Source organism: Phaethon aethereus (genome assembly GCF_964289735.1).
Source record: "Phaethon aethereus genome assembly, chromosome: Z".
Lineage (NCBI taxonomy): Eukaryota > Metazoa > Chordata > Aves > Phaethontiformes > Phaethontidae > Phaethon > Phaethon aethereus.
Genome location: NC_138577.1, coordinates 89,354,202 through 89,380,591, shown reverse-complemented (window position 1 = coordinate 89,380,591; position 26,390 = coordinate 89,354,202). Strand labels below are relative to the sequence as shown.

The following is a 26,390-nucleotide window of genomic DNA, read 5'->3' as shown; positions in this document are numbered from 1 at the left end:
TAATTGTACATTCCACAGGTTTTAGAAATGGCCTGAGAGCTCGCTTTCCCGTGACCCCAACTATTAGCATGTATGTTTTACTTAAAGGCCCCTTAAAACTAGTTACAACTGAATGGGTTGCCCCACTATCTATCGGAAAATGTCTAACTTTGTTCCCCAGCTTTACAGGAACCAGGGGATCGGCTGGGGAAATCCCAGTCCCCTTCATTTGGTATCACATGTCCCTAGCATAATCAGGTTAGCATCTGGTTCTGGCCCCCTGCTTCCTGAGGATTCAATAAACAATTTTTCTCACTGTGCGCATTCACTTTTCCAGTGCCCTTCTTTTCTGCAATAATCCCACTGATTAGGACCCCAAGGGGTATGGTTCGAGGAGTTCACTCCCTGTCCTTGTCCTACTCCATTCCACCCACCTCTTCCTCTACCTCTACTTTGGCCCCTTCCTTTACCTCTACCACGGCTCCCAGCAATCACCTCCGCCAGCAGCAAAACAATTCTCTAAGCGGCTACTTACCTCCGTAATGCCCTGCCTCCTTCTAAGTATCTCGTATTGGTGTTGCACTGTTGATCTGCCTGTTGCCCATCCATACAGAGGAACCGGTGGATTCCCTGATCAAGAGGTTGGTGCAAGCTGGAGTTTTTCCTGATCCCATCTCCCACCCGGAGCAGCAGGACAATCCGGCCAAGGCTTATGGCTGTCCCACCTGGGTGGCCGGAAACTGTTGTCCCACAACCGGCGTCTGGCACCTGGTGTGCAATAGGCCGATCTTACACACACACAGAGCTGATATATTTCTTTACTTACAAACATAGCGTTTGCGCAAAAATGGGTGCTAGGTGGTAATTCCACAAAGCTAGCATGCCACACGAAGGAATTACAACGTATTTATCCTGTTATATGAGTAGCAAAAACAGTGGAAAACCTGCCCGAATTTACGTCCATTGGCTAGTGATTCCCATACCGCTTGCTACTGGTTTGCTATATTTAAAGTAGCTTCACCTGCCATGCAAAGCAGCATGCATGCTCTTGGCAGGTGTGAGGGGCGCAATTTGCATAGACCCTCAATTGAGTTGGTGGCCATGATGTGCCCCTGCCCCCAGTTACCGTGGATTTTGCTGACTTCATGCCAGTGGCATTCTTCGATCCTTGTTATCTTCCTTGTACCAAGATGTCTCCTTGAAGCCCCTCTTACCAATCCCTCCTCTGCAGGTAAGTGGTGAGTAAGGCATACAAAGTCATCAGACCTAAATTGAACAGCATCACCATTATCGAGGCATCAACCCAAACACGGCTGTAGGCAGTCTGTAACACTGAGAGCTAAAACATGCTATGGGCTTACCTGCCTTTTATTCCCCTATTAAGAGCAAGGCATTGCACTCCAGCATGGAAGGTTTAATCAGCCCACTCGTATCTCACGGCTGGCCAATCCGTAGAGTTATCACCCCGAACCCACGTACGCATGGATGCCGCCGCGGCCAGCGCCTCTCAGCGCCTCCGCGGCTGGCTCCGGTTCAGTAACCGCGCCAGCAGTGCTGGAAAGGCCCTCCACGGGGCCGCACCGGGGCCGGGGCCGGGGCCACCCGCCCGCCGAGGGGGAGGCCCGGGCCTGCCGGCCTGGGGGACGCCGGTCCGCAGCGCCCCGCGCGCCGCCCCCAGCCCGGGGGCCGCCCCTCCGCGGGGTCAGGGCGCGGCCGGCGAGGGAACGGCTTTCGCTTTCGCTCTCGCGCTCGGCGGCGGCGGCGGCAGCGCTGGGGCCTGCGGGGCGGCGGCAGGTGCCGGGCGGGCTGGGGGCGGCCGGTGGGCTGGGCGCGGTACCGCCTGCCTCGGGGCTGCGCCCGGCGGGAGAACTCCTGCCGTTTCTTCCAGTCACCGTCAGGCAGGTGCCGGCGGCCGCCTGTCGAAAATGGCAGCGCTGCGCCGGGCCGGGCCGTTTCCCAGCCCGTCTCCGGCCGCGGCGGCCGGGCTGCTGGGGCTGCTGAGCGTAGCCTTGGCTCTCGGCGGTGACCGGGGCGGTGGCAGCACGCGGTTTCCCTGGGACGCGGTAAGGCTCCCCAAGCACGTCATCCCGCTGCATTACCACCTCCTCGTCCATCCAAACCTCACCACCCTGACCTTTGCTGGGACCGCCACCATAGAGGTCACGGTCACCCGGCAGACCAGCGCAGTCATCCTGCACAGCAAGCGCCTGCGCATCGCCAGGGCTGCTGTCGAGGCTGGGAGCGCCTGCGCGCCACGGGATGCGCAGGTGCTGGAGCACCGGCCCTTCGAGCAGGTGGCACTCCTCATCACCGAGCCACTGCAGGCTGGGCACAACTACACACTCAGCATCCAGTACTCCACAGATCTCTCAGAGTCCTTCCAAGGCTTTTATAAAAGCACCTACAGGACCCCAGAAGGAGAACTCAGGTGATTCTTTCTGAGGTGCTGTCCTGGTTTCAGCTGGGATAGAGTTAATTATCTTCACAGAAGCCAGTGTGAGTGTTTTGAATTTGGGAAGAGAAAATGTTGATAACTTACTGGTGTTTTGGGTTGTTGCTGAGCAGTCAGGGACAGTCCAGCTTCTCGTGCTGGTCTGGCAGCGAGGGGGCTGGGGGTGCACGGGGAGCTGGGAGGGGGCACAGCCGGGACAGCTGACCCAGGCTGGCCAGAGGGGTATTCCAGACCATACGACGTCATGCTCAGCATATAAAGCTGGGGGAAGAAGTGTGTGGGGGAGACATTCAGAGTGATGGCGTCTGTCTTCCCAAGTCACCGTTAGGCGTGATGGTGCTTCCCTGGAGATGGCTGAACCCCTGCCTGCCCGTGGGGAGTAGTGAATGAATTCCTTGTTCTGCTCTGCTCGTGTGCGCGGCTTTTGCTTCACCTGTTAAACTGTCTTTATCTCAATCACGAGTGTTCTCACTTTTACTCTTCCAGTCCTCTCCCCTCTCCCACTGTGAGGGAGTGAGTGAGAAGCTGTGTGGGGCTCAGTTGCGGGCTCGGGTTAAAGCACAAGTGCAAAAGTTTTTGCTAGTACCTGTAGTTCTTTTGTAAATGTGGAATTACTATGTTTGCACGCATCGGGGGTGGGGGGTGTGTGTGTGAACACTGTGTGTATAAAGGTGTGTGACCAAAGCCCTTTCTTCTCCCCCCGCTTAGGGTGCTTGCAGCCACCCAGTTTGAGCCGACAGCTGCACGAATGGCCTTCCCGTGTTTCGATGAACCAGCCTTCAAAGCCAGGTTTTCAATAAAGATTCGGAGGGAACCAAAGCACCTTGCACTGTCCAATATGCCAACTGTAGGTGGATACTTCTAACGATGTGTTGTTGACTGATGGCCTTTGAAACAAGACAGCAAAAGGAGAACAGAATATCCAGGCAGTTGCTGTTACATGAAATAGTGACCTGACCATTACCTCAGTTCTTTCATGAGAGTGTGTGGTGCTACTGCTGGTAGTCTTGACACAAGGTTAAAAAGGAATGAAGAAAAGTGCATTGTGTGGGTTCCTGCTTCTCAGCAGAGGTGTGAGAATGATCAGCAGAGTATAGTCTCCCTAATCTTTATTTTACTCACAAAATGCTTACCATGTTGATCTTAGATTTTGAGATTAATGATGAAATCTATATGAATAAATACATGGTTCATGTCTATTACTTAATTGTCAGATAAGCAGGACCATTTCTGTGTAAAAAACAAACAAACTTTGGACTTCCAAAAAACATCTTGGAGTGAAAGTGCCATACATGTAGTAGCTAGAAATATTGTTTACAGTTATAAATGCGTATGCACATACTGGATTAACTACGTTTTGTACATTTGATCTTACTTTGGGTGTAATAGACTCTTCCTAAGTTCTTCTTCACTGTTACTTGCTGCTTGGCAAGGAAACCAGCCCTTGTAAATGAGGGAAGACCACCCTTCCCCCCCTCCACCAAGTACCTTTCAAAAATGAAACATCCTGAAAGGTGGTATAAAAAACCAGTTCCTTTATAGAGAAATGGATGAAATAATGAATAAGGAGTGGGTGCCAGTGTTACAGTTCAGCGTGGCTAAACATGTTCCAGGTCTAGGTTAGTTTCACATGGATACCTCCAACACGTGATTCATTTTGTGCTGAACTAGAGATCTGAGGTAACTGAATCACAGTTTGGAGGAGTTCACTTCTCTCATCTGTAACAACGGCTGCTGAGATTTATACAGCTTCTAATGAGCTAAAGTTGTATGAAATTGATTTGATCAGTGTGCTGGCAGACACTGAGGAAAACTGAAGCAATAAACAGTGTTTTCATTTTTCTAGTTTTACCAATGTAGTAGTAAGTAACACTTGCGAATGAAAGTGCCCATATACCTACATATGTGTGTTTTCCTTCTCTGTGCGGAAGAGTGGGCATGGAGATGACTTCTTTCCAGGGTGTCTTTGAAATACAGTATCTTTGAAATGTAATGTAGTATTTTAAAATGTAATGTAATCTTTAAACTGAGAAGAAACACAACAGTTGTTGGTGCCAAGGTCCTCACAGGTGGTGCTGCTGGGTGATGACCTGTGCTCTTTTTTTAGGTGAAGTCTGTGGCTCTAAGTCCCTGGCTTGTTGAGGACAATTTTGATACCACTGTGAAGATGAGTACATACCTCGTGGCCTTTATTGTTTCAGATTTTAAATCCATCAGCAAAATAACCCGTCATGGAGTTAAGGTAACTCTGTCTCATTTTCTAAGAGCTTTTTTGTATTTAAATCTGTATGAATACATACTAGTTTACTTTTCAGTTAAATCATTGGATTTATATTTCTCAATGTTTTATGAGACTGAAAGGAGAGGAAGAAACTGTTTTTGTAACTGGGTGGTTAGTTTGCATTCTGGGCTTTATTAGTTTCAAAAATAATGGGCTTGTAATCTGTTAAGCTTTTGATGCTGCTATTGAAGTGCTGCCTGCTCATCTGTACACAGATTTCCGTGTACACGGTGCCAGACAAGATCAACCAAGCTGACTATGCGTTGGATGCAGCGGTGAAACTTCTAGACTTCTATGAGGATTATTTCAGCATTCCGTATCCTCTACCTAAACAAGGTAGATGTTAGATAATTTAATGTATTTGAGAACATTATTAAGCACAGAGAGTAAAATAGCACAGAATCAGAAATTTAGAGTATTAGGGCAGGGCCAGGTTTGTCTCACAGGCCTCTAAACTGGCTGCCTCACAGAACTTAAAGACAAATTAAAAAGCTCCACTGGGAACTGAAGATCCTTCTGGATAGAGCTTTTTTTTAAAGTACGTTTTTATGATTACATTTAAGAGAGCCCTTAGAAGTATGTGTGACTATGTGCACCTGTGTGGGCGCTGTCATGAATGGGATGAGCGGGATGAGCGGGTGAGCAAGTTTTCTTTATTGAGTAAAATGACACTAGTACTATTTTAATGTTTTTTTCTAGATTTAGCAGCTATTCCTGATTTTCAGTCCGGTGCTATGGAAAACTGGGGACTGACCACATACCGGGAATCTGCATTGCTGTACGACCCTGAAAAGTCCTCAGCGTCTTCCAAACTTTGGACTACTATGGTGATAGCCCATGAGCTGGCTCATCAGGTGAGATTTGGGGAAGAATAAAGAGTTTGAATGGGCCTGCAGAGGGGTCAGGCCTGATGGATCCTGTGTGGGTAAGGGGATCTTGGAGCTATAAGTTGAAAATAGTTGCTTTGGCTTGAGGGTGCTCATCTGTGAATCAGGAGAACTGTTTCTGCTGAAAGAGTCCCGGCAGGCTGCGTAGACGCGGAGGGCTGTAAACATAAATGTGTTCAGTTCAGCAGCTCTGGTGCTGCGCAGCTTTTGCACATTTTCAGCCCTTGAAATGAATTGCAGGCCACCAAAATAGGAACATAAAAGTTTGGAAAGCTAACTGTTTCATATATGGCTCTCCTGCCAAGCGTGGTTTCATTACAGGGTTTCCTGGAATGTGAGTGGAAGCCAGTGTTTTAGCATATTACCATTAAAATGAGAAATGCAATGGGAAGAGGCCAGAGCAAGCTCTGTCACTGAAAAAAGGTTCCTTAAAGGTCAATAACATACTATAAATGCAGTTTTATACAGGTCACTAGCAGCTTTTGTGATAAATTGTGTATTTAATTTCAGAAGCTTTTTTTTTTTTTTCCCCAGTGGTTTGGCAACCTCGTTACCATGGAGTGGTGGAATGATCTGTGGTTAAATGAAGGGTTTGCAAAGTTCATGGAGTTTGTGTCAGTCAGTGTTACCCATCCTGAACTGAGAGTTGTAAGCAGCAGTTAATATGTTTTTATTTCATAACTAACTGCCTTCTAAGTCCACTCATTAGTAAGGATAAAGATCAAGCAGATTTGTACTGTGAACCACTTTTACATTTCCATTTGAGAGGATTATCTGATGTTAACTCTGAAGGGTAGGAATGTTGATTTAACTATATGTAAATATTTTCAGGAACTTATGATGGAAGTTAAATGATTGCAGTGAAAATCATTTCATTTGAGTGAAAATATATTTCATTTGAGTGAAAATATATTCTTTTTTTAAAATATTTAGATGCCCAAAAATGTAAAGAAATTATTTAATTTCATGAAATAGGATCAGACTTGAAAACACTAAAATCCTTCCACTAGCTTTAGCAGACGCCTGATATATGAAATTTTCTACCAAAGTGAGATGAACAATGCATCTGAGCACAATTTTGCCATAGTGCTACAGTGGCATGGTAATAGGGAAATCCACCTTTTTTTTTTTTTTAATTTGTTTTATGGTTGCTGACCAATCAAACTGTTGGAATGTGCGGGTGTCTTTTTGGAATTGTTTTTAAGTCTTACTAGCTTGACTATTTAGAATCATAAAATCGAATCACAGAATGGTTTGTGCTGGAAGGGACCTTGTAAGGTCATGTAGTCCAACCCCCCTGCAATGAGCAGGGACATCTTCAGCTAGATCAACTATTTAAGTTAGCTTAGAACACTAAAACTCGTTTGACTGTGTGTATTACTGTTTTGGGTCTCTTTATGCTCTGGAGTAAAAATAAAAATATGTTTTGCTTTCTTTGTATGATTTAAAGATCATGTGGAATGGACTGAAAAGTGAATGAATAGGGATTCAGTGGTCACTGAGCAAAATTTAGTGGTAATATTTTATTTTGCCTCCTATTAGGAAGATTATGTCTTAAGGAGATGTTTTGATGCCATGGCAGTGGATGCATTAAATTCATCACATCCTATATCTAATCCTGTGGAACATCCAGCTCAAATTTTAGAAATGTTTGATAATGTTTCTTATGAGAAGGTAAAATGTGTAACTGCTATTGATTTCAGTTGTACTGCTTGTACTATACGATTGTATCTTACTGATTTCACCCCTCCGTATAAAACATCTCTGATACATGGTGTTAATGGTTTTATGACTTGAATAGTTCCTTGTTCAAAACACGTGGGTGGATTGAAATGGCAGTTGCCTTTTCCATTTATAAAATGAGGAAGCCTTTACTTCTTCAGTCTGTTCTGTATCAATTTAGTCTTAAGCCATTTTGGGGGATTTTTAACCTGAGGAGCGTTTTTCACTGGAGCATTATGTGGCTTGTATAGTAATACAGAAATAATAATATAACTTAACTCCATCAGTGATATTTTTAAATATAATGATCACAAAAAACAAAGTACTGTTCTGATATACATAGAACCCAATTATTTTTTAATCAGAGAGACATACAAAAGCAAACTGTGATGTAGATCAGCGGCATGCTGAAATTTTTCTGAAACAAGCATCGTGCCAGCTAAGGAGTAGCTTTGTAAACATTCTTGTCACTCTTTTTTTCAGGGATCTTGTTTATTAAATATGCTGAGGGACTACCTGACTGCTGATGTGTTTAAAGCTGGAGTTGTGCAGTACCTGCAGAAATACAGCTATCAGAATACAAAAAATGAAGATTTGTGGAACAGCATCACAAATGCAAGTATTCCTTATTCTCTTATTTTTTTCAAATGTCTTAACTTGTCATGAATAATGTGTCTGTAATACATTACTGAAGACTGTGACAAGTACTTATGATTATGACCTCGGAGAGGTGACCAAAACATTTTTTTTCCTTTCAGATTTGCCCTACAGTCACTGACAAAAGTGACCTACAAGGTTTTTGCAGAAGAAGCCAACAGTCATCTTCAAATGCAGTAAGCATGTAGTTTTTTACCCGTCAGGATTTGATGTATTGACATGTATCTGTGCCCTCTCACATTACTGTTCTGTGCTGTGGCATTGAGACATGCACCTTCCAAAAGCATTCTCTGCCACTTGAGCACGGTTCTAGGGAGCGTGTAAGTTTCTTCAGTTCCATTGGAAATCTGTTTTTTCTGAGATTGGACAGAAGTCCTACTCCTGTGCCCTGGGCTGACTGAAAAACAGCAGTACTTCAACAGTTGTCATTAACTATGTGAAAATGTCCACAAGAAAACCAGCTGGAGATGTCGTGATACCCAGTCTAAACATACCCATGTACAGCTTACAAATACCCAGCAGCTTGTACAGAATTCTTACATACCCGTTTCTGTTTCACTGTTGGTGTACTCCCATCTTCCTCCTCTTCTTACATGTTGTCTTTTTCCCTCACTAAAAACAAGCACTGGACTAACGGAAAGACTCTTGATGTGAGAGCAATGATGGACACTTGGACACTGCAGAAAGGTTTTCCCATGGTAACTGTCACAGTGAGAGGGAAGAACATCCACCTGCAGCAGGAGCGCTACGTGAAGGGAGTATACTCTTCTTCATCCACAGGGTAAATAAAATGGGGAATTCAGTCTGACTGAAATACTCTCCTATGGCAAACAGTGATGTAAGAGCTTTTGCTGTTGTTTCTTAAGGAACGCTCCCTGAACTGTTTGGTTGTGAGTCTTGCCCTGTGCAGCTCAGGATCAGTAGTACCCGCGGGCACCGCTGGCCCCTTGCGTGCCTGTCCAAGGTCCCAGTAGCTGCAGCGCTGCGGTGGCGGGGTGAGCGGGGTGAGGGGGGTGAGCCTGTGCTGGAGACGTGCTGCTGGAACTAGGCTGGAAGGTTCATGTCGTTGCGGCTCCAGTGTCAGTGGTCCCCTGACACGCAGCCTGAGAGTGTGAGTGTGAGTGCAGCCTGTTGCTGTTACTGTGCCGGCAAAAGATACGACTCAGCGGTGAGACTGGGACAAGCTGGAGAAGCTTTTGCAAAGTTCTTTCATTAAATAAAGCGATTCTGTTTTGCAACAGGTACTTGTGGCACATTCCACTAACCTATATTACCAGTAAATCTGACACTGTTCAGAGATTTCTGATGACAACTAAGGCAGGTAATTTCTTTGACTAATTAGACAATTAATTTATTTGATGTTTGTTTGCAGGCCTTTTGGTTTTGCAGGTGTTTTTCAGAATGGGGAGCTGGAACTACTAGTACCAGAGAAGCAAATTTTTGTCAGCTCAATAATATCACTGTAATGATCTCTTAATATAGTCAGAACCTGTGTTAGTGCATTCTTTAAATCACTGAAATGAGAGAATTATTTGGTATAGTACTAGGATGTGTTTGAATCACTGAGAAAAAAAGGACTTACCTTTGTGTTTCCAGATGTCATTATCCTTCCAGAAGAGGTGGAGTGGGTTAAATTCAATGTGGACATGAATGGATATTACATTGTGCACTACGAAGATGATGGATGGGATCGCCTTATTAACCTTTTGAAAGAGAACCATACAGTGATTAGCAGCAATGACAGGGCAAGTCTCATTAACAACATATTCCAGCTCGTGAGGTAAGGCCACCTGTCCAAGTCTGAAAAAAATACAAAGTCTGTATTTATGAGTACATACCACTGAGGAAGGAAGTGTTGATGATGTGTATAGTATGCATTAGATCTGTTAAATAGGCTGGGAGCATATTCTTTTCTTGCTTACAGCAGTGTAAATGCAGGATTTCTCTTGATTGCAGTGGATTTATCTAAGCCTATTTAGTGAAACATGTCATGTCATGTTCAATATACATGCTAGTGGAAGGATGCCAGTGTGCAGTGGTGGACTAGGATGATGTTTTTGCCGCTGGGAAGATACTGGTGCCATTTGTCAATTAGAAACAAGGCTGTTATGGTCATGAAGATGTGACATGATTATGATCATGATTCGTCTTAGTTCTGTGGATGGGTTAGAAAAGGCTGTGTCTTAGGCTGTGTGCTTTCCACACCATTGTGCATAGCCTGGCACAGAGAAGTAAAGAACTGACAAAAGTAAGTACTGGTTTGAGTGTACGGTGTTCAGGAAAGAAGGTACTGGGGAGAGCTGGAAGATAATTAAGATCATAGAAATTTGGGATGACATCTCACAAGGCGATGTCAGCAGAGATAGTAAAAATTTTTGTTTGGACAGCAGAAGAAAGGACTTTCTAGTTTGAAAAGAGGAGAGTGAAGAAAGATTGCTCAGCATGTTCAAGGAGTATAGAGAGGAGAGGGAGAAGGGTTCATTTTATGGTGGGTGACCAGAACATACTTGTATTTTGAGGCAGAAGTGTCAGGTGAATAAGGACAAGATGAGAGTGTGTGCAGGGAGCTGACGTGGAAAGGATGCAGAAAAAAGGTTTTGCAGAAGGGTGAAAAAATGAACAGGGAGAGTGAGAAAAGAAGTCTTGCATTTTCTCTGCTTGGTTTTGGAAGAAACCATTGAGATGTATCCCGGCAGAGGTAGACAACAGTTTGCAAAGTCAGGTGATATGAGTGAAGAATTGGTTTTGATTGTAGCTTTGAGGTTTACTGCAGGCTAAATACCTGCATGTTGAGCTAGAAAGGTGTTGCTGAGGAAATGATCTCAGTCATTGGATTCCTTCTGTGCGTATGTGGTTTATAGTGCAAAAGCAGTAGTGGGGAGAGAGCAAGAGGGAGAGGCCATGCTGGGATAACCTTAGCATGTGAGAGATGAGGGGAAAAGTCAGTCTTTGTAAATCATTCTCTTGCAATCCATTCCTTTGTTCAAAGATTAAATATTAGGCTTCATAGCTCATGTAGCTGCTCAGACACATTTCACTTCAAAAAGCAAAGTTAAAAGGGATTTCAAAATAACTTTAATGCTTTCCTATTTGTATAGTTTTCTGAAAAACATTTGTCTTGGATTTTGCTTTTAAGTTTGTCTTTTAAGTTAGTTATAACTTGTTTTATTGCATCTTTTCTAATTCCTTAGAATAAAAAAAACGTCCATTTCCAAAGCTTTTGATTTGACTTTGTACCTGAAACATGAAAGACAAATCATGCCTGTACTCCAGGGTATGAATGAGCTGATTCCTATATACAGGCTCGTGGAGAGGAGTGATATGGATGGAACAGAAAAACAGTTAAAGGTAACTTTCTCAGTATCTAGAACTTTCTAACTTTGCCTGTACCCTGCCAAATGCACTTTAAAATATATTTTTACTGTTACCTTATTTTAGGAGTATATAGTCAATCTTTTTAAAGACCTGATTGACAAGCAGTCTTGGAGTGATGAAGGGTCAGTGTCTGAGAGACTGCTTAGGCAGTCGCTCCTGCTGTTTGCGTGCGTGCACAGGTACCAGCCATGTGTGGACAAAGCCAGAGATTATTTTACAGAATGGCAGAAATCCAATGGAACCTTGAGGTTTGTTCTGTAACTATTGCTGTTTTTTTTCTGATACTCTGTTTAATTGCCCTAGACTTAATTGACAAAAAGAGCTAAACTTCAGTCCTTTCCGCACTCTGAAGTGGAGACTTCTTAGTTTTGTAACTTATGCTTTAGTTTCCCCACACCTTCACAGTTTGGTGCATAATATGTGCCCAAACTAGCGCATACATCATGTAGTACTCCACAGCTTGGGTTGTTAAAGATGTTCTGAAAAGTGAAAATAACATATGTTCCCTCATTTATGTGTCTGAAGATTAACCTATACCCATTGTAATAACAGATAACTACTGTTCGTGAGCTTCACCTTATGTTTTGTTTCTTTTCATGACATAAGAACTCCCTAAAACACCCTCGAAAATGTCTCTGAGAGATTGTTCTGGGCACGCCAAAGACCATATCAGTATCTGACTGAGCACAGCTGGTGAGGGGTCTGGAGCACAAGTCTGATGAGGAGCGGCTGAGGGAACTGGGGGTGTTCAGGCTGGAGAAGAGGAGGCTGAGGGGAGCCCTCATCGCTCTCTGCAACTTCCTGAAAGGGGGTTGTGGTGAGGTGGGAGTTGGTCTCTGCTCCCAAGTAACCAGCAATAGGACGAGAGGAAATGGCCTCAAGTTGTACCAGGGGAGGTTTAGATTGGATATTAGGAAAAATGTCTTTACGGAGAGAGTGGTCAAGCATTGGAACAGGCTGCCCAGGGAGGTGGTGGAGTCACCATCAGTGGAAGTGTTCAGAAAACGTGTGGACGTGGCACTTTAGGACATGGTTTTGTGGGCGTAGTGATGTTTAGGTTGATGGTTGGACTTGATGATCTTAAAGATCTTTTCCAACCTTAATGATTCTGTGATTCTGTGAAAGGAATATACAAAAATAAAGAAGAAAAAAAAAAGAATGATGAGTCCAGAATTTCTGGAAGTCATTTCCAAGGGCAGGAACAATACTGAGATGCAGACTCAGATATTGAAGTGTTTCTTAGCCACAGGGATCACTTTCTAATACCCCTGAGGGACCAGTATTTTTTAATAAACTGTCTGCTACGCCATTTAATGTGTGATGGTGACATGGTCGTGTTTCTACATGTATTCCTAAATATCACATGGAGAGTAACTCAGTATTCAATTTGTTGTAGCTTGCCAGCAGATGTGAAGACAGCAGTGTATGCTGTTGGAGCACAAACGTCCGAAGGTTGGGATTTCCTCCTTAGTAAGTACAGACTGCACTCATTCAATGTAGAGAGAGAGAAGATTGAATTAGCTCTCAGCCTCAGCAGGAGTAAGGACAAACTTCAGTGGTAAGTACTGACAAGGGAACAGAAGTGTGTTTGGGGAAAATCTGCAAACATTGAAACAGGAATTCAGAGTCTTGTTTCATAGCTTTTGAATTTCGTGACGTATAAAATGCTTGACAAAGCTAATACGGTGGGAGGAAGTGGCTGCACCTTTTCATTTCTGTGTTTTGGTGCCAGGAGTCAAGGTGCTCAGAAAATTTCCAATAGCAAATTGGGACAAAAGACAATAAAACAACTACTCAGATACCTTGTCTTTGTTTGACAGACACTTCTTTATTTACCTTCGTAGTTACTTTGATTATAGGTACATATGCTGTACATTTCTTATAAAAATCTGAGGTTTCCTGCTTTTAAGAGAGCTGAGCACCATGGAGGTTTTCAGGTGTTCCCTTCAAACCATGCATTCTGTGAACCTGATTTTTGCCATTTGATGAGGGTGACAGCATGGGACACTGATTTAACTGTGTTCAGATATCACTGGAGACACTGGAGCTGTTTCATTATGTCATTATTTATTCTTTGCATTGCAGTGCTACTTGGACACCTTAGTCATGAGCAGCACTTGCAGGTGTGAATTTTCCACTGACAGTGTAGAACAAAGACCTTTCCTACAAAGGGAGGAGTGAGGTTCCTATTAATTTGGAAATTCTGAGTAGGAGGCAAAACGTAGCCTCATTTTTATCCTTAATATTCTGAACACAGGTCTACCAAGTAACTGTAGTTGTGAAAGTAACAGAAATGGAAAAGATGTATGTGGCTGAGGAGTACTTCGTGAAAAGCTGGAAGTAACCCAGCAGAAATGATGTCTCAGGACCTTCAGAAGTGTGAACTCTCAACCGTAGTACCAAATACTAAGGGAATAGTAATTTGTCAGCTTTATGTACTGGGCTAAACAACTTCCATTTCTGTTATTAATTCTCAGGTTAATGGATCAAGGTCTGCGTGGTGACATCATAAGAACTCAGGATCTTCCACATATTATTGTATTTGTTGCCAAAAACCCATCTGGCTATCATCTAGCTTGGAATTTTTTAAAAGAAAATTGGGAGAAAGTTGTAGAAAAGTAAGGAACATAAGCTGTTTTACTGCTCTCTCTACCCAATTGTATTTTAAAACTCTACCTTCTATAAAAAAATAGACATTTTCTGAGTACAGGTGATTTCTTTTTGCCAGATTTGAACTCGGTTCGAATTCCATAGCAGGCATTGTCACTGGTGTGACAAGTCAGTACTCGACAAGGTCACAGCTTGCACAGGTAAGTCTTTCAGATCCTGGTTTTAAAAAATAGTTGTAGTATAACTGACATGAAAATCTGGGTTAAATCTTAGCATGGTAAAAGCATGGCCAGTTATGAAGCATCAGGGTAATAGCCTGCCTTTTCGTTGAAAAAGATTATAGTGGCGATGAGTTGGATTACTTAAGGGAGAGCACTGAGTCAATCGCAAGGAGAAAGATGTTCTTTGTTTAAGCAGTGAGCTTGGAGGCAGAGTAAGGATCTTTGTCTGCCAAAGCGCTCATGGTTTACCTGCCTCTATTGATATTTTCTATCCACTCTGCAAAGTGGTGAGAAAAAGAGTAGGTCTTTTCACAGAGCAGACAGAAGAAAAATGCTGAAGCACTGTGAGAAATCATCTCACTGCTCTACATCTGGTGTTCCAGGGAGGATTCTCTGTGCTCCTGGATGTCTTATCTGATAATAAGTTTGTCTACTTACTTCACAGTCTCTGCCTATGGTAAAAACCCACACTGGTCAATGTGGAGATTTGATGGCATTCCTGACAATATCTTCTTAGAAGCTGCTACTTTTCTTGCCAGTTTAAAATTCTCTGCTTTAGGGCAAAACACAGGCATAAGTAATGCAGCTGTATTAAATATAAAATGAAATACTACAGACTATGGCTCTCAATCTTCATTTTAAACCTGAGTGGGCTCTCACAGTGTGTCAGTAGCCAGTGTGTCTTGGCCAGTGGCAGGGAGTGCAGGGACATTTCTGTGTCCTACCCAGAAATGAGGCTGCATCTCCCATAGGGATCTGTGGGACTCCCGTAAGAGTTTCTGAATGCAAAGTCAGTATAAAGTTGAGACAGAAAATCCAGCAACTCTCTTTGTTGTATCCTATTTGTATCTTTCTTGTACTTTGTACATGTATTTGCATCTCGTGTCATACTTATAAAAGTAAATGGTGAGAAAATTATGTATTTAATTTATAGAATAGGTACAGTCACTGTATCTTTTGAAAGTATCTGTCTACCACTAACACCAGCTCAGGTCTGAGGTTGTATTAAGTTTGCACAATAAGCCTTGTGATCAGGAGTGTGTCCTTTAACAAAATGAAACAAAAAAAAAAAAACCCCAAAAAAAAAGAAGGAAAAAAATGAGGAAGGCAGCTGCCAACACTTCAATCGGCCACAGGGAATGCAGTGAATTCTAGGAGCAGAAGGTTTCTGGTGGCTGCATTCCCAAGTGCTTCAAGGATGAGACTAGTGATTTCCCAAGCACTGGGGAAGTTGGAAGCATTTTATTTTTGTAGAAAACCAAAAGGAGGCACAGACTTGCCCGTATAGGGAAAACTTTATATTTTACCATCAACACTTACACCACTGCTGTTCCTCCGAATGGGCTGAACGAGTGGCTCACAGGCAAACGTAGCAGACTGTCACCAAGTCAGTCTACCAACAGGTGCAAGGTCTGGTGCCTGTCCCACCCTGTCGCCTGTATAGGCAGGAACACCCGCTCAGCTGGCAGTCTGGGATGTTAGCCGAACTCCAGGTGAAGGTGTGTTACGAAGCAGAGCAGCCGTGGGGCAGAGCGGGGCGGCTCGTTCTCCCTGGCGATACCCACACTGAAACGCTGCTGTCCTGCCTGCAGCGGCTGCCGTGGCTTGCAAGGGGTTGTTGGATGAGCAGGAACCAGACGGATCCCCCACACGACATGGCAGCTCTTTCAGCTGTCTTTTTTTATCATGTAATTTGAACTGTAATCTTCTGTGGCTTGTGAAATCCAGCCACTATGAAGCCTTTTCAAAACACTGTTCTTGGGGTGGGGGCTGTGAGGGAAAGGGGGTAGAAGACCCAAGGCCAGGTTCCAGTCTTGCTGGCCTTCCTGTGCACCCGAGACATTGCTGCCTCTTCATCAACCTTCTGTCACATTTTTGTCAACAGGTGAAAGAATTCTTCAGTTCTCTGGAGGAAAAAAGTGCACAGCTTCGCTGTGTCCAGCAAGCTATCGAAACCATTGAAGACAATATACAATGGATGGCTAGAAATTTTGAGAAAGTCAAAACTTGGTTGCAAAACAACCATCTGTAAGTTAAGGCATCTTGCTTATATTTGTCAAAAATAACTGAAAAGCATTGAAAAATCTGAAAATCAGGGGCTGGAGGGACAGCTCAATTGTGTAAGTTGGTTTCTTTAGAAGGCGCTGTAAGCCAGTCTTAACGCTGCTGCTCAGGATTCTTCTCTCTCATGGTTGTAGTTTGCTGGGAGCAGAACTACACCATTCATTGATCTCTTTCACCAGGTAACACTTTCAAGACAAAAGGAGTGTTGTACAGTGAACTAAGGCGTAGGGGAAGCTGACTACTAGAGATCTGGAATACATTGCTTCTGAAAAAGCAGAAGTTACTGGGAGACAACCAACCAAGAGAAACTGCACCTGCAAATGCTGACCCTTCCAGTACCTTTAATGCTGAAGCGCACTGAATCTCTGGTGCAAAGCCATCTTTGCAGCTGTCTCTGTCCTTATGGTTTACGCTTCCGGGAGATAATTTTTATAAGCATTTATGTTAGATCAAGCACCACATGATCAAAAAGAGCCCCAAATATCAGCTGTAAGTGCATCTGTCAAAGTAAATATGGTAGGGACTATGTCTCTGCCAGCTTTATCTCGGGGCTGGAGGTTGTTGCGGTGGTGTGGGTGCTGCGCAGTGGTGACTCCCTGCTGCCCCTCCATCCCCTTAATGCCACCCTCTCCCACGAGTTCTGCCCGACCCCTTCTGCTGCTGAGCTAAATACTGCACTGGAATTTTCTTCCTCTTTTAGGTAACATTCAGGAAAAGAGTTTACATACATTTTGTGTGGGGGAAAAAAAAAAAAGCTAGTGAATTTTACTTTAGGTAATAAACTATCAGTTTGTTTTAGCAGGAATTTTTGCTTTTAATTATCCCTTTTTCACTTAATTGAAACGCAGCTGTTGTCACATGTAGTCATTGATATTTGAAAGGACTATGTCATTCATAATGGTCTTTCTATCTTACAATACTTATCATTACCCTACAGGTAAGCTAATTGCTCTAAGGAGAGAGGTTACTAGTATCACGTACTCAGAAAGGACAGTTACTGAAGAAAGCGAAGTTTAAATCTTGGGAGGTGAAATTTTTTTGAGGAAGGCTAGGGTTTTTTTAATAGGCAGTTGTGAATGACCTCTGTTTACCTGCAGAAGACTTTTATTTCTGTACTAAACTTAAAAAAAAAAATAAAATCCAACTAATTACCACATGCTTAAACGCACTTCATTTCTTTGCTCTTACAACCATGCCCTTTCCATGATTCCATAGTGTTTATTTCCTCTGCGCTTCTGGCCTGTCTCAGTTTCCTCACTGATATGCTGAAGTGGCCAGACACTTTCAACAAAGACTTCAGGAAAAATGCACAATCTGGAACTAATCATAAGCTCTTGACTATGCCTCTCATGCTCTTCTCTCAGCTAGAAATGATACCTGCCCAAGAAGTGGAAACCTACTTCATTAGAGTTCAGAAAGGCTGTTGAGGCCGAAAAGCTCTGCCACAATGTAGAAAATAACCGTTTCCTTTTACTCACTGTATCTGTTCATAGATGACGCATCTTGTACCTCTTACCTCATTAAGGGAAATGGGAATTCTGAGGAGGCTGTGCATCCTGTGTAAAACGTTCTCTGGTATTTCAGGTATTGCTGACTGTTGGTTGCTTTGAAATGTTTTCAGAGTTGAAAAGGCAATTTAATAAAAAATAGAATTTGTTTACATGATTCCAGATAAAGTACTTAATTTGTGTTATTTTGCACATTCATTTCTTTTGCTGTTATAAGCAGTAATTTGCATTGCTGTTCTCAGCTTTAACTGCTTCATCTTCAGTTTCTCAACTTTGGGGAAAATTAAGTAATATTCCTAGTATATCACAGCCCGCCTTTTGCTCTACTCCCTGCCCCCCTTTTTTCTTTTAATTGAGGAAGCATCAATTAGCCAGTGCATATGCAGATGCATTGCAGCCCTTTCTACAGAACAAAGGGAGCATCGCAGATGGGTATGTTGATATGTCATTTATCTATCCCAACACAGTAAATTTCAGGATTGAGCTGTATGAGCTGACACTGTTAAACATTTGCGAGTTTTGTGTGCTGTGGCAGAAGTGTGCTCACAAAATCAGAAGCTCACAAGCTTGTCTGCACAGTCCAGAGAGAATCCAAACAGGCACAGGGGTGCTGGGCAGGGCATACACACATCACTAAAACACAGTCTTTCTTCTGTTGCATAAGAATGACTTTATCAATCATCTGTATATTGTACATTCCAACAAAAAGTCTAACTGCAATTTTTCAGCAAAATAACTTCATTTCTCAAAACCCTTGTGCTTATGTCTTCATCTTTTCGCTGCTTCCCTACACAATGGCAGTCCACAAGTTAAACTTGGTCCTAGTTGATAGAGCTTTGAAAACCAAAAGAAAGGGGAAAAAGCTGTAGCTGGATCTTGATCAGATTGTGAGGGCCTTCATGAAGCAACCCTGAGAATTATTTTACAGGGTTTTTTTTTAAACACATTGTATTAATTTTTAACGTTCCAGTGTTTGTTTTTTTAAATTATTTCTAGGGTTTCTTTTGTCTTTCAATACCTATTCAGATAACAGCAGCAATAAATGAGAAGTTATGAACATCAAAATGCATTCTTAAAAACTTTATTAGTGTGACACAGGTTCTCAGTACAGACTGTGAAGTACAGTCAGAAGTCTAAATATCCCCAACTTAAATCTCCGGGCTGTCTCTGTCTGCAAGGCTACATACTAGAGTCTGACTTACTTTGGTATCGGTACAACTGTCAGTATGGCTCTCCTCTGCAAGCTAATGGTGAAGCAGTACATGTGTAAGGATGTGCAAAAAGATGTTCTGCAGGTTCTGAAGACAGAGGAAAACACACAGAGGCACTTGGCACAGCTCCGTCACGACAGCCCTGTCTGCAGCAGACTTAGGAGAGGTGCCTACCTGTGCCTCTTGCAGAGCAGCTGAATATGACATTGTTCCTTGCAGCATTAACTTCTGCCCTACTTGTGCATTCCTTTCGGGAGTGCAAGGAACAGAAGCAAGGACCAGAAACAGTGCAAAATTAAAAAAAAAAAAAGGTCCACCTGTTGACCTGAACTTCTCTTTGATCCCTGCTAAGGCTCATGTACCTTCCTTATTTCCTCTTCTGTGATGGTAACGGTGTCATTGTTACACCAGGATTTGTATTTGTTCAGTCCAGGAGACTCCTGAAATTACGAGATAACAGTACAGATAGGATTGGAAAAAAAAACCCGAAACACTAAAATCCTTATCTGGTGTGTTTTTGTTGTTTTAACTACAAAAATACCTGTTTTATTACTAGATGCGCTTGATGAAGCGGTTAATCCCCAGTTTCTCATTCTTTAGTTACCCACAGCTTACCTACAGTTTCCTACCAGGAACTGGCTTGAGGAAAGACTGCACAGCCAGGCTGAGGTGGGCTGAGGATAACTAAAGCTCATTATATTCCAGAACACTTAATGCATTCACTGCAATGTTAAAAATGCTAGCACATACAAATTCTTCCGAGATTTACAGGCACTATGTGGAGATTATGTGCAAAAGTCTGCAGATATTTTTTTTGGCATTGCTATTCATTTATGAAATATATTTCTTGCAAATATAAAGCATTCTTTCCCTCTGAAAACAAGAAAATTACAAAAAAGTCAAAATATAGGAGAATAATAAAATGAGTATCTAGGGGGAAAAAAAAACAAGCCACCTTAGTCTACTGCTGTGAAAAAAGAAAATATGAAAAAAGTCCAGCAAGTATCACCATACAAAAAACCACCCAGAATAACCACATGCTTTTTGCATCAGCTTTTGTTCTTCAGAGATAATTATCCTCCAACATAAAGATGTTTTACATGATGCGCCAAGATCCTGGGAGGACGAAAAAGAAAAAAACGTTAAGAGTGCTTATCTTCCTTAACTTGGAAAAAAATTTCACAAACTAACCTGGGAAGGATTATGGGAAACATAAGTCTCTTGTGACAGAAAGAAATTCAGGAACGCTTAGTATCACAAGAGATGGGGTATTGTTTGAAAGTGGTACTGCAGCGAGTAGCAGTCCACTCCAGATATGCAGTAACGATGCATCTTTGTCTTGCCCATTTGAAGTCGGTTGCCAAACCTTTACACAGGATTTTGCTGCATATAATTACTCATACTGTCTGAGGAGCCAGGGCTGCCTCTGCTGTCACAGGACAGAGGCTCCTCCACAGCTTCTTCAGAAAGCCAGAACACAGACCCTCCTGGCTGGCATGCGAGTGGACAGAGCCTGGCGCTGGATGTGCCCTTGCCTCTCCCCTCTACACCCCCGGAGTGTAGTTATGTGAATACTTCCATGAACTAATGATGATGATGAAAGACTCCAATTCCTTACTCTTATGTCAAAGGTGTGATCAAGCTAAGTACAAATAAGGGCACGGTAGCAGTGGAACATGTGCATGGAACGAGGCTGTATTTGCACCAGGAAAGCTGAGAGCAGAACTCTGAAACCTCCTATACCTGCCAGCTTAGTTGTGGGGCTTTTTTGTATCTGTTCTGGACACTGTTCCAAAATTGGCCTGATGCCGAAATAAGGACATAAACTCACTGTTCTAAAGATAAAAACAGTGACTTGAGATCTGCTTGGTCTTCATTACTTGGTAAAAAGGTCTTACGAGGGCAACAGTATGTCATGCCTTGGAATCCTCAGTTACACAAACCTAAGGGAATTTAGCTACATGAAGTAATTCTGCACAAACTGTACAGACAAAGGGTTTGAAAAAAAAAAAAAAGGCCTTCCCTACCTAGGAACTCCGAAGTTCAAAGTCATTCCAAGTGTTGTGTCTAACAGCATCTCTAACCATGTCAATTAAAACAGTCAACAAAATGTAACTTCAATAACACTAGCATCAGTTGTTCTTGTGGTAGTTCAGAGTATAGAGGAAGAAATCTCACCGAATGATGTTAGCGTTTAGCTTGTTTTCTGCTTCTCAGATTTGCTGCTGGAGGACTGTCCCTTTGCCTAAAGAGCAAGAGAAGCATGAGATAGTAAGAAACTGTGAACTAAGCTAAAATCTGAAATAAAACAGTGACAGATACTCATCAGAAGTCATTGTTCAGCTGTAAATAGGATCTGCACTTGAAATACAGAAAGTTTAGCAACAGTATTTAGAAATTCTGTTGGTATATATATATTTTTGTTTTTCCACCATGACTTATTTTGTTTCAGATAAAGACGGCCTCTTCATATCCTATTTCTCAACATCCTTTTGCCCATGTTAGTGATCCAGTCAAAACTCAGAACATTAAAAAATACATCCTTCTGAAGAAGTACTAAAGACACACCCCCCAATTTTACATTAAAAATTGTAAAACAGTTCTCTTGTTATACAAAAGGCATGTGTGACAATTCCATAATGAAGAAAAATCCCACAACTTGAAATATGAAACATGAAGTTTCCAGAGCAGATGTTACCATCTGATTCAGCCATCTACCTGCATGTATCCTGTGACAGAACAACGTGATGGGAAAAGTTTCACCCTCACCTAAACCCATTTTCTGTATTTCTGGATGACAAAAGTCAAGCAACGGGGATTTAATTTTTTTTTTTAAATGTAGAAACAACTACTTTCCTTTTCCCAGCATATACATTCTACATACTTATTTATGAATATATGTAGGTTGTCATTCTTTTTTTTTTAAAGTAAATTATGATAATAACTTGAGAAACAGACGTGTGGTTGAAGGAGTACATTCTAATCACTTTTAGAATGCTGTTATTTAAAACTATCAATAAAAGAGAGAAGCGATGGGAATTTCAAGGCAGCCACAGGCATGTGAAGTTTGACTCTCTGATCAGCAACTATGGGAATAAGGAGCCTGTGGAGCATGCACTGAGCCCCTGCAGAAGACCATCCTCTCTTAAATATTTTAGACCCCATTTATTGAAAATTTCCATTGAAATAGACATGTGCTTTTCTCCTATGTACATGCTTACAAAAATGAATCCAGTTCAACCTATTGAATTGGGTAAATGTAAAATTCTCCCCAAAATAATATCCATGTAATATGAACCCCAAATCAGTTGCCCATTGTCCTGGTTTCAGCTGGGATGGAGTAGATTTTTCTTCCCAATAGCTGGTACAGTGCTGTGCTTTGGAGTTGGTATGAGAATAATGTTGATAACACACTGAAGTTTTAGTTGTGGCTAAGTAGTTGTCGTGGTTATACTAAGTCAGGGACTTTTGAGATTCTCATGCTCTGCCTGTGAGGAGGTGCAGAAGTTGGGAGGGGCACGGCCAGGACAGCTGACCTGGACTGGCCAAAGAGATATTCCCTACCATATAATGTCATGCCCAGTACATAAACTGGAGTTAGCTGGGGGGCCAGAATCGCTGCTCGTGGCTTAGACGGGTTTACTCTTCGCTGGGTGAGGAACTGGCTGGATGGCCGAGCCCAGAGAGTTGTGGTGAACGGCGTTAAATCCGGCTGGCGGCCGGTCACAAGCGGTGTTCCCCAGGGCTCGGTTCTGGGACCAGTCTTGTTCAATATCTTTATAGATGATCTGGATGAGGGAATTGAGTGCTCCCTCAGTAAGTTTGCAGATGACACCAAGCTGGGTGGGAGTGTTGATCTGCTGGAGGGTAGGAGGGCTCTGCAGAGGGATCTGGACAGGCTGGATCAATGGGCAGAGGCCAACTGTATGAGGTTTAATAAGGCCAAGTGCAGGGTCCTGCACTTTGGCCACAACAACCCCATGCAATGCTACAGGCTTGGGGAGGAGTGGCTGGAGAGCAGCCCGGCGGAAAGGGACCTGGGGGTGCTGGTTGACAGCCGGCTGAATATGAGCCGGCAGTGTGCCCAGGTGGCCAAGAAGGCCAACAGCGTCCTGGCCTGTATCAGGAATAGTGTGGCCAGCAGGAGTAGGGAAGTGATTGTGCCCCTGTACTCGGCACTGGTGAGGCCGCACCTTGAATACTGTGTTCAGTTTTGGGCCCCTCACTACAAGAAGGATGTTGAGGTGCTGGAGCGTGTCCAGAGAAGGGCAACGAAGCTGGTGAGGGGTCTGGAGCACATGTCTTATGAGGAGCGGCTGAGGGAACTGGGCTTGTTCAGTCTGGAGAAGAGGAGGCTGAGGGGAGACCTTATCGCTCTCTACAACTACCTGAAAGGGGGTTGTGGCGATGAGGGTGTTGGTCTCTTCTCCCAAGTAACTAGTGATAGGACAAGAGGAAATGGCCTCAAGTTGCGCCAGGGGAGGTTTAGATTGGATATTAGGAAAAATTTCTTCACTGAGAGGGTGGTCAGGCATTGGAACAGGCTGCCCAGGGAGGTGGTGGAGTCGCCATCCCTGGAAGTGTTCAAAAAACGTGTGGATGTGGTGTTTCAGGACATGGTTTAGGGGACATGGTGGTTCTGGATTAATGGTTGGACTTGATGATCTTAAAGGTCCTTTCCAACCTAGTGATTCTGTGATTCTGTGATTCGATTGGGCTGTCAATCACTGGGTGGTAAGCAATTGCTGTATTGGACATCACTGGTTCTTGTACATTCCTTTGTCAGTATCATCATCATCATCATCATTTCCTTCTCTCTTGCTGTCCTATTAAACTGTTTTTATCTCAACCCATGAGTTTTTCCCAATTCTCTCCCCCTTCCTACTGGAGGCAGGGGTGGTAGAGTGAGTGAGCGGCTGCATGGTGCTTAATTGCTGGCTAAACCATGACACCCGTCTTTCGTGTTTATAGTGTATGGTAACCATGACTGTCCATATTATAATATGTATGTTTCTACCGTTTTAGGGTCTTTGGGTTTTCCTTTATCCTTTGGGGTTGGTTTAGTGGTGATGGTTTCCTTTCCACTTTTGTCCTACACTCCAAAGAAAAAAAAAGAATTACAGTTACAAACAGTATAGAGAACTGATGGCTCCTAATTTGACATCTGCCGTAACACATTATTTTCTATGTGGTGGGAGAGCGCTCAATGCAGGACACATGCATGTAATTACTGCCCTTAGTCCACAGCAAGCTGGAATCTGGAGCTTTGTTTAATACTAGGGAGACTGGGGCACCAGAAAGCATACGCAGACAAAAAAGTTGGCATATATGGGCAGATTTTGTATTTACTACAAAGCAATAATGTTGCAGCAGCAGATTTAGCTCCGAAGTTCATAATCAAATAGAACAGCACTTGAAACACCAATAGTTTGTCTTAAACCACCTGAGGATTCGGTATCAAGGTAAGCACTTGGGGAAGCACTGCAGTGGTCAGAAGAGCTATTTGGAAACGCAGCTATTTCCTTGCAGGAATTACATCTGATTTGAACTTCAGTTTCAAAGCTGCTTCTTCTCTGCCCCCCAGGACCAGAACAAACACAGCATAAAAGCACAGATAATAATAATCAACATTTTAAGTATGGACAAACGTAATTCATTCTTGGTAACTGGGTGCCTTGTAGTATTACGCTTAAGGAAGCTAATGCAGAACGTCACTTGGGAACTGGTTATGCTTACACAGCTGTGTCCGTCCAAGGGGTTTAATTTTGACTACTAATATACTGGTTTGGTCAAAGATGAAAGATGTAGTAAATTCAAGCTCTGTTTTTTCTTTCTCCTTGCAGGAAGCAGGCAGGTCACTACCGCAGGAAAAAGGCAGGGATGGGCTGCCAGGAGTCCGTAGCAGATGAGAGACAATGGCACCTGCTTTAACCAGTTGAGTACAAAAAATGTTGACCATTCAAAAAGCGTGTACCATTCCCTCTGTCTGCAGATGAGGGACCAGGGCACAGGGCAGGACATGTCACACACAGGATAGGAGAGCAAGCAGGTAACTAGAGGGAGTTACTGGTTCTTAACCAGTTTGAGCACTGTAGAAAACAAAAGGAGTCCAGGGTTTTTGCACTGATATCCCACCAGCTGCCCCAGATTCCCCTTGGGCTCCTCTGCCAAGGAAGCACATATTGCGACTGTAGTGGCACAGTGGATGTCTCAAAGCCATACAAGTCCTCTCCGTCTGTCCAAGCTCAAGGTAACAAACACCAGGTTAAGAGCAAGCAGAAAGCACGTCTGGCATGTGGACCAAATCTCAGTCTCCTTCTTAACACTTTTCCAGCACAACCATCCTCTCTCAAACACCATCCTCATGCTGGTGACCTCCAGATTTATGCAGCTTCCATTGCTAGTTCATTTCATATAGACTCGCGTGTCTGGCACTTTGCTGGGAAAAGTCTGACAGCTGTTTGTCAGCTGTGTTTAAGTTGATTATGTGACAAATAAATGCTCTATTTCTCATTACAAGACCTCTCCTGTCCCCTCCTCCTTCATGTCTCATCAGCTCTAATATTTTCCCTAACAGATCTAAAACTCTTTTCTACTCCTAGCATCTCTCTCTGCAAAACCCTCTTGAACTGTTTCTCAGTTCCAGTCTAGTAGTGCATGCAGTCATTGAAGAAAGATTTCCCTGCCTCTCTACATTTTTTGGACACTCTAATCTGTACAAAAACTGTTTACCACAATTCTCTGCTCAACTTACTTTGCCAAGCCTGTCTTAGCTCTCTAAAAGACCCTGAATACCACAAATCTTCCTTCTTCCAAATATTTAATACACAGCAAGACACATCAAAGTTCCATTATAGTAGTAGAGCAATCACTACGTCTGGACAGCATCTTTCCAAGTGCCTAGGTCTAAGCTGAAACTGAGCTACTGAAAAGTGAGGAACTTTCAGAGAGTAGTGAAAAACTATTTATTTTGCAAGTTATTAGCAGAAAATGTCCTACCTTTGAGTGCTGTGGTGTGGCAGGGGCCTTTGCACAAGTATCAAAGTCACCTGATAGGGCATCAATAGCTGCAGACTCATCCGTAGACTTCTGCAATAATTTTAATTCTGAAGTCACACAATATGCAATACTTCCCACAGACAAATTAGTATTTCAGGAATTTATGTCTGCTTTAATTAGCCCTTTCTTAAAAAAAACATACCTGAGCTCTAGACGTATGTTAGAATAGAGATGTCTATTTGAGGTTTTCAAGATACACAATTTCTTTGAATAGTGGACCTGAACATTCACAGTGTAGTTGCATAAAAACTGTATTTATTATGAAGAGTTACTCTTCACAAGTTTTACTGTCCACACTTGTTATTATCTACTGCATTCACTAGCATTTATGAGAACTTGTAATGAATCATGCCTTGAGCTACAA

The 26,390-nt window shown here is 43.0% G+C and overlaps 2 protein-coding genes across 3 annotated transcripts in view; one reads left to right on the top strand and one right to left on the bottom strand.

Moving 5' to 3' along the window:
• Nucleotides 1-1,904: 1,904 nt before the first annotated feature.
• Nucleotides 1,905-16,216, top strand: ERAP1 (endoplasmic reticulum aminopeptidase 1; the record flags this gene model as incomplete). The annotated part of the gene is made up of 18 exons (XM_082012844.1): nucleotides 1,905-2,407; nucleotides 3,140-3,278; nucleotides 4,539-4,673; nucleotides 4,928-5,048; nucleotides 5,412-5,566; nucleotides 6,134-6,247; nucleotides 7,142-7,273; nucleotides 7,805-7,936; nucleotides 8,080-8,154; nucleotides 8,602-8,759; nucleotides 9,220-9,299; nucleotides 9,575-9,758; nucleotides 11,170-11,326; nucleotides 11,417-11,601; nucleotides 12,750-12,911; nucleotides 13,831-13,971; nucleotides 14,082-14,163; nucleotides 16,070-16,216. The coding sequence occupies 18 exons, from the start codon at nucleotides 1,905-1,907 to the stop codon at nucleotides 16,214-16,216; spliced, it is 2,802 nt and encodes a 933-aa protein (XP_081868970.1).
• Nucleotides 16,217-20,632: 4,416 nt separating this feature from the next.
• Nucleotides 20,633-26,390, bottom strand: part of CAST (calpastatin) — a gene marked incomplete at its 5' end in the record, with an annotated part of 62,880 nt that continues 57,122 nt past the window's right edge. For both annotated transcript variants that reach the window (XM_082013674.1, XM_082013675.1), the window contains 3 exons: nucleotides 20,633-21,212; nucleotides 23,985-24,064; nucleotides 25,967-26,056. In XM_082013674.1, coding sequence (XP_081869800.1) covers nucleotides 21,155-21,212; nucleotides 23,985-24,064; nucleotides 25,967-26,056 — 228 coding nt within the window. In that variant the 3' untranslated portion in view covers nucleotides 20,633-21,154. The remainder of the gene's footprint in view (nucleotides 21,213-23,984; nucleotides 24,065-25,966; nucleotides 26,057-26,390) is intronic.